At 41.4% G+C, this 13,481-nt stretch overlaps 1 protein-coding gene across 1 annotated transcript; it reads left to right on the top strand.

The window, feature by feature from the left end:
• Positions 1 to 6,310: 6,310 nt before the first annotated feature.
• On the top strand, positions 6,311 to 8,421 carry LOC140908846 (uncharacterized protein F54H12.2-like). The gene is made up of 2 exons (XM_073336742.1): positions 6,311 to 7,087; positions 8,089 to 8,421. Exons 1-2 carry the CDS (start codon positions 6,311 to 6,313, stop codon positions 8,419 to 8,421), a joined length of 1,110 nt encoding a protein of 369 aa, XP_073192843.1.
• The last annotated feature ends 5,060 nt before the right edge of the window (positions 8,422 to 13,481 follow it).

Raw genomic sequence — 13,481 nt, 5'->3', positions numbered from 1 at the left:
GCCAGTGCTCAAACCACTGAGCTATCCCTGCCCCTGAGTCTGCTTTTGTAGGGCCTGATCTAAAGCTCACCATAGTGAGTGGAAAAACTACCATCATCGGGCCCCTAATATGCTCAATTTATTTTTTATGTTAATACATAGGACCTGATTCTCCATTGCTTTGCGCCTTGTGTAGTTATTTATACCCGTGCAAAGTAAGGAAAAAGTGTGTATGAAATGCTTCCCAAACAGAACACCAGGGTTTTACTCCTACTTTGTGCAGATGTAAATGACTAGATGAGGTGCAGGACAACAGAGATTCAGCTATGCTGGGTGAAATTCCAGCCACATGGAAAACAGGAGTTTTGCCATTGATTTCACTGAGGTCATGGTTTCGCCCACTCTTTTTTGCCTTTAGCAAATATGGAAGTGTATCTCCAGATTTCTCAGACTTCTCACCTTTCTTTGCATTCAAAGTGTTCCAATCAAAAGAAAATATTATCTTTTGACTATGTTCACCAAAAAGTTTAAAAAAATACCATTTAAATTAATTTTTCATGTCTTTATATAACTGAAGTTCTTCCAGTGTGAAAGTGAGGCAGATTTTACTACTGTTCAGTGATTGTCTCCATAACTGAAGTCCCATACTTCTTAATAATAAATAAATTTCACCTGGTTATGTGATATGAGTACAGTTGATCAAAAATTTTCCATTGAAATCTTTTTTATGGAAAATGAGGTTTTAAAAAAACTGAAAGTTTTCATGGAAAGTGTCTGCTTTCCTATAAAATTTTTCATTTTTTAAATTTTCAGTTGAAAACAAAAATTTGTTTGGCTTTTAGCAGTTTTTGGCTGAAAATTTTTTATTTTCATCAGTTTATACTAATACTCTCCTTCTACTATTTCCCACATAATCATGTCCAATATCTAGCTTCCTGGGAACCTGAATTTGCAGCCTTAGTATATATGTATATGCTAGATAATTGCCTCATATATTTGTCTTTAATTTTTACCCACAACTTCATTTTAAAAAATAAAACAGTCATGACATTAGGCTATGTTCAGTACAAATGGAAACCTCAAGATGTTTCTACATCCTGTTGGTTTGATTTTTTTTCTTTTGGGCATTTTCTTAATCTTAATGTGCATTGAAAGACTGATGGCGTTCATTTATGTTTTGCCTATTATGTACCATTTGAAGTTCCTCCAAAAACTGAACTAAAAAAAAAGTTATTTCAGCCAATCACAATATTTCCTGGTTTTATCAGTATGAAGCTGGATACATCCTAAACAGTAAGTGAACCTATCTATGGCTTCTTATATGTGGCTTTCATAAACTCATGGAGACACCTAGTGGACAGGGTAATCTATATTGTTAAAGCTGGTAAGACTATGCTCTTCTGACTCCTAACCAAGAAGAATATTCTGTCTTCTTTCTCATGCCTGCACGTAATTCTCATTAATGTGGTTATTTGGAGTGGATGCATAGTGAGATATTATTGCCCCTAGTGTGGAGCCTAAATTTATTTCATGGAAAGGAGATGGTAATTTGTGAATTAAATCCAAACAATACTAGCTGAACTGCTATTCTTTGATTCCCGTTTTATTCAATTCATACACCCCATCAGCTCCTTTGTGATTTCTACCAATAGCATTGTGATCTGCTGTTCTAGGGTGAATATGATGGTGGGCATGTGGGGGGAAGAAACAAAGAAGAAAAAAATAGTCAAAAGGTAGAGTGCATGTTCACTGATTTGTGGGTACTTTTTCAAAATTTAAAACAAATTCCTGCTGTTTAAAAATCATCTCTGAAGTAGATTTCAAATTCCCATAACATATTTATCTGTTTATCTGGAGCCAAGGGGATACCTTCAGCTGAACTTCTGTCTGCCTTCTCTTTTTTAAACCTATTTTAAACTTTTTTTTTTACTGTGATTACAGAAACACCTCTGATGGGCATACCTGAAAATCAAAGGTGGTGGTGAAGTGATTCATCTCTATTTTTAGTTTGTCTTCTTTGTTCAGCACTTTGTATATAGTTTGTTTTCATTTGTAGATCCTGCAAACACTTACAGATCAGGGCTAAGTCATTTCCCCCTGTTCTTTTATGGATCTTTCAGACATAAAAAGGATAGAGAAACATGTTATAATTAGGATAATGTGATTGTAAAACCACAAAAACTGTCAAGGGGACTCAGTATCATCTGAAATGACTTCAAAAGCCACTTTCTGAAATGGACTAGATTTCAAGTTGAGGGTGTCCCTTTAAATCCTCCAGCCTATGTAAGGACTGCAGAAGGTGTTGCATGTTGCAGAATTGGTATATGGGAAAGTCAGGATGACATTTGGCCTGGGTATGAGCATGTGATTTTTTTATGATTCCTACTTTCATAAATTAGAGTTAATATAATATCCCCTGTAAACCCCAGAACTGGGAGGCTTGTAGGGAACAACCTCTGGGTCCCCTTGTTAATGAAAAGGGACAAATTGAAGAGACTCTTACCTGTGGACAGATCTCATTGGCATATTTATCACTTTGCCTCAGTGTAGGTTTATAAGGGGTTGAAAGTTGTATTGTTTGGAAGGTTTCTGTTCTATTCTTGGGAATGGTGTTAAGTGTTTAATGCACTAAATATATTTTTAAATTAGTGTATGATATGGTTATACATGGGGTAAGGGGGAAATCTAAGTCACCCTGATCATGTGGTCAGTGGGCTTAGATTGGATAGTTGAGTTCAACCTAAATTCAGGGGTGGGGGATACATTTACTGGAAGGTCTTATATTGCTCTGTACTGCTACTTCCGTAGAGAGGGAAAATGATCCAGGGATTAGGGCACTAACATAAGTCTTGGCAGAGCTGCATTTAGTTTCCTGCTTTGCCATAATTTTTCTTAGTGCCTCAAAGCCCCATTTTTCAGATGGGGAAAAAATATTTTCCTGCCTCACAGCAGGTGTTGTGAGAATAACTACACTAAGTATTGTACGATGCGTAGATTCTATGGTGATGGGGAGACAGGGGCAGACTGAATACAGCCTGCATCTTTTTTTGTAAAAGGTAGCATGGGGGCATGTCTATATCTATACATCCTGTGCAGCAAGTGGAGTTGCAAATCTACAGTGCGGCAGCATGCCATGCATTAACTGTCCATGTGGAGCCTGCTGCTGCGCACTAGAAATTCACTAGTGTGCACTGACATATTGAGGTGTGAATCAGCAGTATGTCAATGTGCAGTAAGGAACTCTGAATATGTAGCAGCAGGGTCCACATGGTCAGTGAGTATGTGACACACTGGAGCACTGTAGATTTACAACTAAGCTTGCAGTGAGTAGTATAAGGGGCCTACCATCAATCAGACGTAGGCCCTGACCCATCAGGACCTGCCCACCTATCACTTTAAGACCCGCCCCCTGGGGGTATTACTTCCGGGGTCAAGCCGGACACATGACCGGAAGCAAAGGGTGTCATGTGGCCCCTCTAAGAACTCCTCCCACTTCCCTCTACCAATCAGGATGGGTTTTGCCCCCCTTTAAGACACCCCCCGCCTGAGAGTGGATTAGACCAATTGGGGGGTGTTCTGTGGTGGGGTGGACAAGGTGAATGGAATCAGTCAGGTAAATGAACGATTAAGAAGTGATGGTTGAGGATGGGGTGTAATGGGGTTAGGAACTGACCCAGGGTTGCATAAATCTAAAAACAAGCAGTGGGGAGCTTACACTGTTTCTTTTCTGAAAATTCTTGACAGCTCAACAGTACCTTTCTAGAGGCCTTTGAGAACTTACACATTGGTAGCCATGTGGGAGTAAATATATCATGCATCAGCTGTTTTTGCTTGTGTCTGAGACATAGATCTCAAAAAGAAAATCTGTAAAAGGACAAAATGGAAGAATGAACCAGCTCAGACTCCCTAATGGTAAGGGTCATGGTGTCCATTTTCACAGGCAGCTGTAAAAGGTCGTGTTAAACCAGCGATTAATAAAATTTATTTAAATTTGTCAATATGAATGTGTCCCCTCCACACTTGTGTTATTAAAAGATGGTACAAGTAACAGTCACGTATACACAGACAGCTCTGTTAAAGAAAATATATTACACCCCTGGGGAAGTTGGGAGTTTTGGCTGGGTGAATCTTCTTTTTCAAGCGGCCAAAAAGCATAACTTTGATAGAAGACAGGTAACAGCTTGGCTTTCAGACCTATGCTTATGCTTTACACAAACCAGCTCAAATATGTTTTAAAAGAAACAAGACCATTGTTTCAGATGTGGATATGCACCAGTTCTCCAAACACAACAGCGGTTTTAAGTAATTCTTAACAGTGTTAGACATTCTATCCAAATATGCCTGGGCCTTAGGCCTAAAAGACAAGACAGGTGGTGAGATATCCAAGGCCTTTAAAGCTATTTTCAGTGAAGGTCGCACGCCCCAAAAATTACAGGGGAAATTATCAGGGGAAAGAATTTTTAAACAAATCTTTAAGCAGATTGTTAAAGTGGCATGTCATTCACCATTTTGTTGCTAATAATGAAGTCAAAGCTGGGGTTGTGGAGCGATTTAAGAGAACTTTAAAACCTAGGATGTGGAGATATTTTACAGCGCATAACACCTTTCGCTACACCGATGCGGTACCTGACTTTATAAAGAGTTACAACCAGAGCTTTCACAGAACTATACATACCTGCTGATGTTAACCCTTCGAATTCTCTGAAGGTATGGAAAACCATTTACAGAGACTGTTTTATTTTAAAACTTGTTGCCTCTCTTAGAAAAGGCGACCACGTGAGACTAAAAGGAGCTTTTGAAAAAGTTTATGAACAAACATTTACCGATGAGATATTCATAGTGGATGAAACCTTAAATAGGGGCCAGAAACCTGTATATCGATTAAAAGATTACAAAGGTGAGACAGTTACTGGATCTTTTTTTCCCTGAAGAATTACAAAAAGTAAACCCCAAATGAGACAGGATTTACAGGATTGACAAAGTTCTAGCGGAGAAAGGAAAAGGGAGAAAAAAGCAGCTACTGGTGAAATGGTTGTCTGGCCGGGTAAGTTTAACAGCTGGGTGGAAGCTTCTCAACTCTGTGACATTTAGACGCGAACGAAAACGATTCCTCCTGCAAAGAGAGAGAGAGAGACAGAAATGAGCGATGGTGGGTTTTACATTACTTTGTCCAGCTCTGGGGTTTTCCCCCAAAAATCCAGCTCAAACTTTACAATACGACTAATTAAGCCCTTGGATCTCCTGGGTGCCTGGGAGGTGGGGTAGTGGAAATACAATACCTGCACAGCTGGAACAATATCAGCTAAGACACCCCTTTCAAAATCATCTTTGGAGATATGGCGTGGAGTTTCATCCTACGACGAGGTTATTACTCATCCATACCCCAATTACTGGATCATCTGAACAGTACTGTGGCTCGTCATCCCAGACCGCCTGAGGTGGTCATGAACTACCACCCTGTGGGTAGAAAAGTTAGACTTAAATTCGCCAATTTTACTTATAGGTTTTCTACTGGCGGGGAGCTAGCTAACATTCTGGGTTTGGGCCCCAAGTGCAGCATCCAAAAAATCCCCTTTTCAGCAGACATCACAGGGAGTTTCAACTCCTTGTATCTATACATGAATATTATAGAACACCAGTTTGTGGGGGAATTTTCCGTTCCCCTGTTATGCTGCATCCCCTCTGAGGAAGGAACAATGAGTTTGTCACCATCACCTACGATAAACCTCATTACGTTCTCTCAGTAAACACCACATTGACACTATAATCATTGAAATGAAGACCGATCAGAACAGACATGTCTTATTTCACTTCGGCAAGGTGATCGTCAAACTGCACCTGCGTTCCCAGAGAGAGTGAGTTTTCTAAAAAGCAAAGCACTGTGGTGACCCTAAAAAATTATGGCGACCCCACCATCTGCAGGAACTATTACAAAACCCAGGCTGGTTATGCCCTTCCTGGATAGCATGGAGCTTCCATGATGTACGGGGCTGGTGTGGGCAGAATATTCCATAGCCTCTTTCAAAAAGCCATACCACTTCTGAGGAGGGAACTAGAGATTATTAAACCCCATGTAAAAAACGCCGCTCAAAACATAGCGCTGTTTTGGAGAAGGTGGGGAATCCAGCTGCACAGGAGAGATCGGGGCTGATGTACATTAAAAGGAGGAAGACAAAGAGAAATGCATCATACCCACGATGCACGGGTCCTCCAAAACCCTTTAAAATAAGGGCTTTGACATGCAGGGTGGCCATAAGCGAAAGTCCAAGAGGAAGCCTAGGCGAAAGAGGGGACCTTCACTACCTGGTAAAAGAGAGATATTTTAATCAACATGGCTTTTGTTCACTGCGGGTCTGAAGAGTGCAACAAATCCAAACTAGGCTTGTTCCAAATAGCGCCTACGCAGACCAGCATAGAGAAAAGCATCTATGTCGAGGTGCCACCTGTATCAGGCATTGTGGAGGCTGCCCCCATTAACTTTTTTATAGCAGGGAATGGCATAGATTATATGGATTTAAACAACACCCTGCTGTATCTTTGTTACAAGATTGTAAAAGGAGACAGAACTGAACTCACCGGAGAAGCCGAGGTGGGCCTGCTGAATTACTCCGTGGCCTCTATTTTCAGTCAGTTGGATGTCACGCTGGGAGATTGCCTCGTAAGCCAAAGCAACAACTGTTACCCTTACATGGCCTTTATTGAATCGATGATCAATTACAGTGATGACACCCTAGCCCCGCAATTTCCCGCCAGCCTGTTTTACAAAGACACTCTCAGACAACATAAAGAAACGGAGATGGATGGCAGGAATCTAGGGTTTGTGGGGCGAGCAAAGCTGGCGGCTCTGAGCAGAATGATAGAGCTGTTGGGTCATCTACACAGCAACCTGTTTTTACAAGAAAAACTTTTGTTGAATGATATGGATGTGAATATTAAACTGAAGTGCAGTAAAGATGCCTTCCGTTTAATGGGCAGTGCAGCTGCAGGCTTTAAACTGCACATTGTACCAGCGTCCCTTTTTGTGAAGAAAGTACATGTGGCCCTGGGAGTCCGTCTGGGGCACACGGAGACCCTGCTAACTGCTAATACTAAATACTCAGTGGACCATGTGGGAATGAAAGTGTTTAGCATCTCTGCGGGCAGCAGGGTCAATAACCAGGAAAACCTGTTCTTGGGACAGTTACCCAAAATGCTTGTCCTAGGATTTGTGGATAATGATGCTGTCATAAATATAAAGGGAAGGGTAACCACCTTTCTATATACAGAACTATAAAATCCCTCCTGGCCAGAGGCAAAACCCTTTCACCTGTAAAGAGTTAAGAAGCTAAGATAACCTCGCTGGCACCTGACCAAAATGACCAGTGAGGAGACAAGATACTTTCAAAGCTGGAGGTGGGGGGGAACAAAGGGTCTGTCTGTCTGTGTGATGCTTTTGCCAGGAACAGATCAGGAATGCTCTTCAGAACTCCTGTAAGAAGTTAGTAAGTAATCTAGCTAGAAATGCGTTAGATTTCCTTTTGTTAAATGGCTGGTAAAATAGGTTGTGCTGAATGGAATGTATATTCCTGTTTTTGTGTCTTTTGCCTAAAGGGATTCTCTATGTTTTGAATCTGATTACTCTGTAAGGTATTTACCATCCTGATTTTACACAGGTGATTCTTTTACTTTTTCTTTAATTAAAATTCTTCTTTTAAGATCCTGATTGCTTTTTCATTGTGTTCTTAAGATCCAAGAGTTTGAGTCTGTGTTCACCTATGCAAATTGGTGAGGATTTTTATCAGGCCTTCCCCAGGAAAGGGGGTGTAGGGCTTGGGGGGATATTTTGGGGGGAAGACGTCTCCAAGTGGACTCTTTCCCTGTTCTTTGTTTAACACGCTTGGTGGTGGGTTCAAGGACAAGGCAAAGTTTGTACCTTGAGGAAGTTTTTAACTTAAGCTGGTAAGAAGAAGCTTAGGGGGTTTTTCATGCAGGTCCCCACATCTGTACCCTAGAGTTCAGAGTGGGAAAGGAACCTTGACAGATGTCCTTAGCAGAAGTTACGTTAAAAACCCCTTTCATTTTAAACATTACAATATTAATTTTGTGGCCTTATATGTGAATGCTGAACAGATACCAACCAAGCCTCTGCAACCAGACTTCGAGGCCGGACACTGCATGAAAGAATACATGAATTTGGTACAGACGGCTGGTAAACACATGAAAGATCGTTCTCTGTTAATCAACCATGAGGAATTTGCACAGGGTTACACCTTGTTTACCTTTGACCTGTCTCCCGATCAGGAATATGCCAATCACTATTACCTGATTAAAACTGGGAACCTGAGAGTAGAAATACGTTTTGGGAAGGCTTTGACAGTCACCATCAATATGATTGTTTATGGAGTTTTCGACAATGTCATAGAGCTAAATCAGAGGAGAAACATTCTGTTTCACTACATGTGAATATGGACACTGTGCAGCTCTCACGTGTCTTATCAGCGGAACCTTATACAAAAGAATATTTCTTAGATGTGTTCCCTTACAACTGGCTCCCTGGCAGCAAGTTGTCTCAGAGACCCCCTAGGTTTGGTGGTCCACACCACAACAGCACCACAACAGGAGAACCAAACAGGTGAACACTGGCTCACCTTGTATCTGGTGGAGCGTAACTGTGGAGAGTTTTTCAACTCATACGGTCATTCCCCGAACAGTGTGTTGTTTCCTAGAAGCATTATGAAATTTTTAAACAAAAATGCCACTGACATTGCATTTCACACTAGACAATTACAAGACTCTTCGGTTATCACTGCATGTTTTTCTTACATCACCGTAGCAAGGGTTTATCTTTCATAGAATCATAGAATATCAGGGTTGGAAGGGACCTCATGAGGTCATCTAGTCCAACCTCCTGCTCAAAGCAGGACCAATCCCCAACTAAATCATCCCAGCCAGGGCTTGGTCAAGCCTGACCTTGAAAACCTCTAAGGAAGGAGTTTCCACCACCTCCCTAGATAACCCATTCCAGTGCTTTATCACCCTCCTAGTGAAAAAGTTTTTCCTAACATCCAACCTAAACCTCCCCCACTGCAACTTGAGACCATTACTCCTTGTTCTGTCATCTGGTACCACTGAGAACAGTCTAGATCCATCCTCTTTGGAACTCCCCCTTCAGGTAGTTGAAAGCAGCTATCAAATCCCCCCTCATTCTGCTCTTCTGCAGACTAAACAATCCCAGTTCCCTCAGCCTCTCCTCATAAGTCATGTACTCCAGCCCCCTAATCATTTTTTTTAAAAAAGGAGTACTTGTGGCACCTTAGAGACTCACAAATTTATTTGAGCATAAGCTCACGAAAGCTCAAGCTCAAATAAATTTGTTAGTCTCTAAGGTGCCACAAGTACTCCTTTTCTTTTTGCGAATACAGACTAACACAGCTGCTACTCTGAAACTAATCATTTTGTTGCCCTCCACTGGACTCTTTCCAATTTTTCCACATTGTTCTTGTAGTGTGGAGCCCCAAACTGGACACAGTACTCCAGCTGAGGCCTCACTAATGTCGAATAGAGGGGAACGATCACGTCCCTTGATCTGCTGGCAGTGCCCCTACTTATACAGCCCAAAATGCCATTAGCCTTCTTGGCAACAAGGGCACACTGTTAACTCATATCCAGCTTCTCGTCCACTGTAACACCTAGATATTTTTCTGCAGAACTGCAGCCTAGTCATTCGATCCCTAGTCTGTAGCAGTGCATGGATTCTTCCGTCCTAAGTGCAGTAGTTTGCACTTGTCCTTGTTGAACCTCATCAGATTTCTTTTGGCCCAATCCCCTAATTTGTCTAGGTCTCTCTGTATCTTATCCCTACCCTCCAGGGTATCTACTACTCCTCCTAGTTTAGTGTCATCTGCAAAGTAGCTGAGGGTGCAGTCCACAGCATCCTCCAGATCATTAATGAAGATACTGAACAAAACCGGCCCCAGGACTGACCCTTGGGGCACTCCGCTTGCTGCCAACTAGACATGGAGCCATTGATCACTACCCATTGAGCCCGACGATCTAGCCAGGTTTCTATCCACCTTATAGTCCATTCATCCAGCCCATACTTCTTTAACTTGCTGGCAAGAATACTGTGGGACACCGTATCAAAAGCTTTGCTAAAGTCAAGGAATAACACGTCCACTGCTTTCCCCTCATCCAGTTGTCTCATCATAGAAGGCAATTAGGTTAGTTAGGCATGACTTGCCCGTGGTGAATCCATGCTGACTGTTCCTGATCACTTTCCTCTCCTCTGAGTGCTTCAGAATTGATTCCTTGAGGACCTGCTCCATGATTTTTCCAGGGACTGAGGTGAGTCTGACTGGCCTGTAGTTCCCAGGATCCTCCTTCTTCCCTTTTTTTAAAGATGGGCACTACATTAGCCTTTTTCCAGGCTTCCGGGACCTCCCCAGATCGCCATGAGTTTTCAAAGATAATGGCCAATGGCTCTGCAATCACATCGGCCAAATCCTTTAGCATCCTCGGATGAAGTGCATCCAGTCCCATGAAGTTGTGCTTGTCCAGCTTTTCTAAATAGTCCCAAAGCACTTCTTTCTTCACAGAGGGCTGGTCACCTTCTCCCCATGCTGTGCTGCCCACTGCAGCAGTCTGGGAGCTGACCTTGTTCGTGAAGACAGAGGCAAAAAAAGCATTAAGTACATTAGCTTTTTCCACATCCCCTGTCACCAGATTTTAAAATTGTATTCTAATGACTTAGTGCAAAATGACTGGATGGTGATGAATTTTGTAAAAAAAATATAAAATGTAATTCTCGGGCATGCCTAGCCTCACTCAAAATATGTTTCAACAAACCCAGAAGTGTGTATGTTGCAATGATTTTCATAGCCATGTTACCCAATAAAGCACCCCTAATGAGGGGTTTAAAAAAAATTGATGTTTGGTGGGTTTTGTTCTTTTTTAAAAAAAATAATAATGACCAATTCAGAAAAAATACATGTAGATATATTTTTTTAAAGTATAGAAATGTTTTATTTAAAGCAAAACACTACCAGTTGTAATTTTTATTTTTTTTAGAACATGAAAAACATTTCACACAGAGCCATTCTGGTCTTTTAGCCAATTTTTATTTTTTAGATGGCAAAAAAGGGGTTAGTTTTTCTCAGTCAACCCCGGTGACAGTTGTCGAGCCCTTCGAGCATTCCAAAAGATTTCTTTTGGCTGCGTTGCACATGCCGGAAGATGGTACGTTCAGTTCTGCCATGGCATTCATAAACACATCCCATCCTTTAGGTACATGTCTGCTAGCAACAGAGTGCATGTTAGCATGTTGAGCATGTTAGAACCATTAACCATAGAGGCTTTGTACACAAAAGCCCCTTTATTGTTCCATGAAGAGATATTTTTAATCCTGGCCCAGCTTATTTAACAATGCTAATGCATTTTTCTTATAATGCTTATTCATGTTATCCAACACCTCCTGAGCAACAGAGTCTGAGGTCTTTGGTGATTCTGGGGGTTTGGGAGTCACACTCTGTTCCTGTTCTGGGAGAAACAGACTTATTTTCCCTTTATCTACATCTCTCTGCTTCATGTACATTAGGTACCTTTGAAACATGGCCCTGTAAAGTTTAGCCTTTTTGTATTTGGCTAAGTCAGTCCTTTGAAGAACAGACTTCATTTCAGCATCCAGTAAGTGAGTGGCGGTCGTTCTGCTATTTTCCTCCACCAGAGGGGGAGCCCTTAATTGCTCCAACTGGTGGCTGGGCACCAGGTACATTTTTTCTGCATACTCCATTATTGATTAGTTAAAAGCCCCATTATCAGAGGGATTGCAAAACTTAACGGAGGTCATGTAAACCCCCCCAGATTGCTTCACCAGATGCTTCTTTCTTTTAAGTGAAACCCTTTTATTACACACAGTTTTTATAAGTGTGTGTCTCTTTTTTAGCATGCACACTTGATTCTGTGTCAAAGGTACATTTCCTTTTAAGGTATTGAGTGCTATTTCTGAGATGGCCACTCCTAAATCGTCAGAGGCCGAATGCAGTATAGCCTTCCTGTGTTGCGGGGATGATTTGCTAAGTAATTTAAAAGGCTCAGGTTTCTCTTCATGCATGTTTTCAGTCAGCAGCCCCAGCTGTTAAAAAAGGGGGCCTGCTAATAATTCATCTCTTTTTATACCTGACTGTTGTTCTTTTCAAAGTATAAACCACTGGCCAGTCTGGAGGGAAAAGACCAGTTCTTAGTCTATAAGCTGGTGAGGAAGCATTTAAATCCACCACCAGGTAGCCATAAGGTAGCATCCTCAAAAGCTTCTAGAAAGAATTGCGCTTTGTCGGGGTACATTTGTTGAGCTAGCATGAAGATTTATAATTTATCTCTGGGTTTTTTTTAACAGAACCTGTGCTTTGTGTTTATGTTAATCGTGCGACTCTTTTTTCGCTGACAAAAAATACATTCTGAACTATATACATAATGCTCAGGTTCCTGTGATGCATGTACTTGGTAAAGGCTTTCTCAATTTCACCGCTTTCAAGCAGAGTTCATCAGATCGTCTACAATAATCATATTTACTTTATTGGTAGGAAACAAACAATTACTGTCAAAAGCATCGGGTAGCCCCTTCACAAAATTGATGAAGGGATATTTACTGAGCAGTTCTTTATACAGAGGTTGCCAACAACTGTAACACCACATAATGTTCTCAGGCATAACAGACAGCATGCGTTTAGCATTATCCAACACAGTTTTTTATTAAATAACTTTCCCCACAGTTGCTAGGCCCTGTGAGAATTACAGAAAAGGGCTGTTTCCACCTTGTATCCATTTTCAAAAGCTGTACAGCAGTGTTTTAAACCCTTCTCCAAGCCCCCTCTTGTTGTAAATGACTTTGTGTTTTTTAAGGGTCTTTGTCTCTATTTGCCACTGATTTTTGTTCCTTACAATAGAAGGCTGCTACACCTCTATCTTTTTTGGGATGTTCTCTCCCAGGGCTGTGCTATACATCTTTCAAACTGTCATTGTTGATCTTTTCACAGTTTGCTATGTTCAGGGTAATCCCTTTGACTTTCATACAGGACTTTCCTCCCAGCAGCTTGTACCCATATGTTTTTGGGCTGGCTGACACAAACTCCGTGATGTGTTGATCTGGAGGGATCTCGCTTGTGAGGTCCCCTAAATAATCCCCCAGAGGAGGGTTCCAGTCACCCTCCCTTTTCACAAATATCACCGAGTCAGTGTTGTTGTACGGGCACCACTCTTGCAGCCTGTCTAGCAGGTTGTATAGTTCTAAGCGGGCATAAGTGTTGGTAAAACAGAATATGGAGATGTTGGTATTGCCAGAGACCAAGTAGTGGTCTTTCGCATGCTTCCAAGACATGCATGCTGTTTCATCATCAATAAACTTGCAGGATGAAACCTCGTAATTGAGGGAAAACAAGTACTGAAAGAGTTTGTCAGGGTCTCTCATGATGCTGGTATTGGGTAGTTTTGTTCTTTGGCTGAATTTGTCCCACAGAGAATTTAAAAAC

This window comes from Lepidochelys kempii, chromosome 3 (genome assembly GCF_965140285.1).
Source record: "Lepidochelys kempii isolate rLepKem1 chromosome 3, rLepKem1.hap1, whole genome shotgun sequence".
NCBI lineage: Eukaryota > Metazoa > Chordata > Testudines > Cheloniidae > Lepidochelys > Lepidochelys kempii.
This window is presented reverse-complemented; position numbering and strand designations above follow the sequence as displayed.

Coding starts and splice junctions, on each gene's coding strand:
- LOC140908846 (XM_073336742.1), top strand. CDS start 6,311: ATGGCTTTTGTTCACTGCGGGTCTGAAGAGTGCAACAAATCCAAACTA. Junction 7,088..8,088: donor CTAAATACTCAGTGGACCAT/GTGGGAATGAAA, acceptor AATGCTGAACAG/ATACCAACCAAGCCTCTGCA.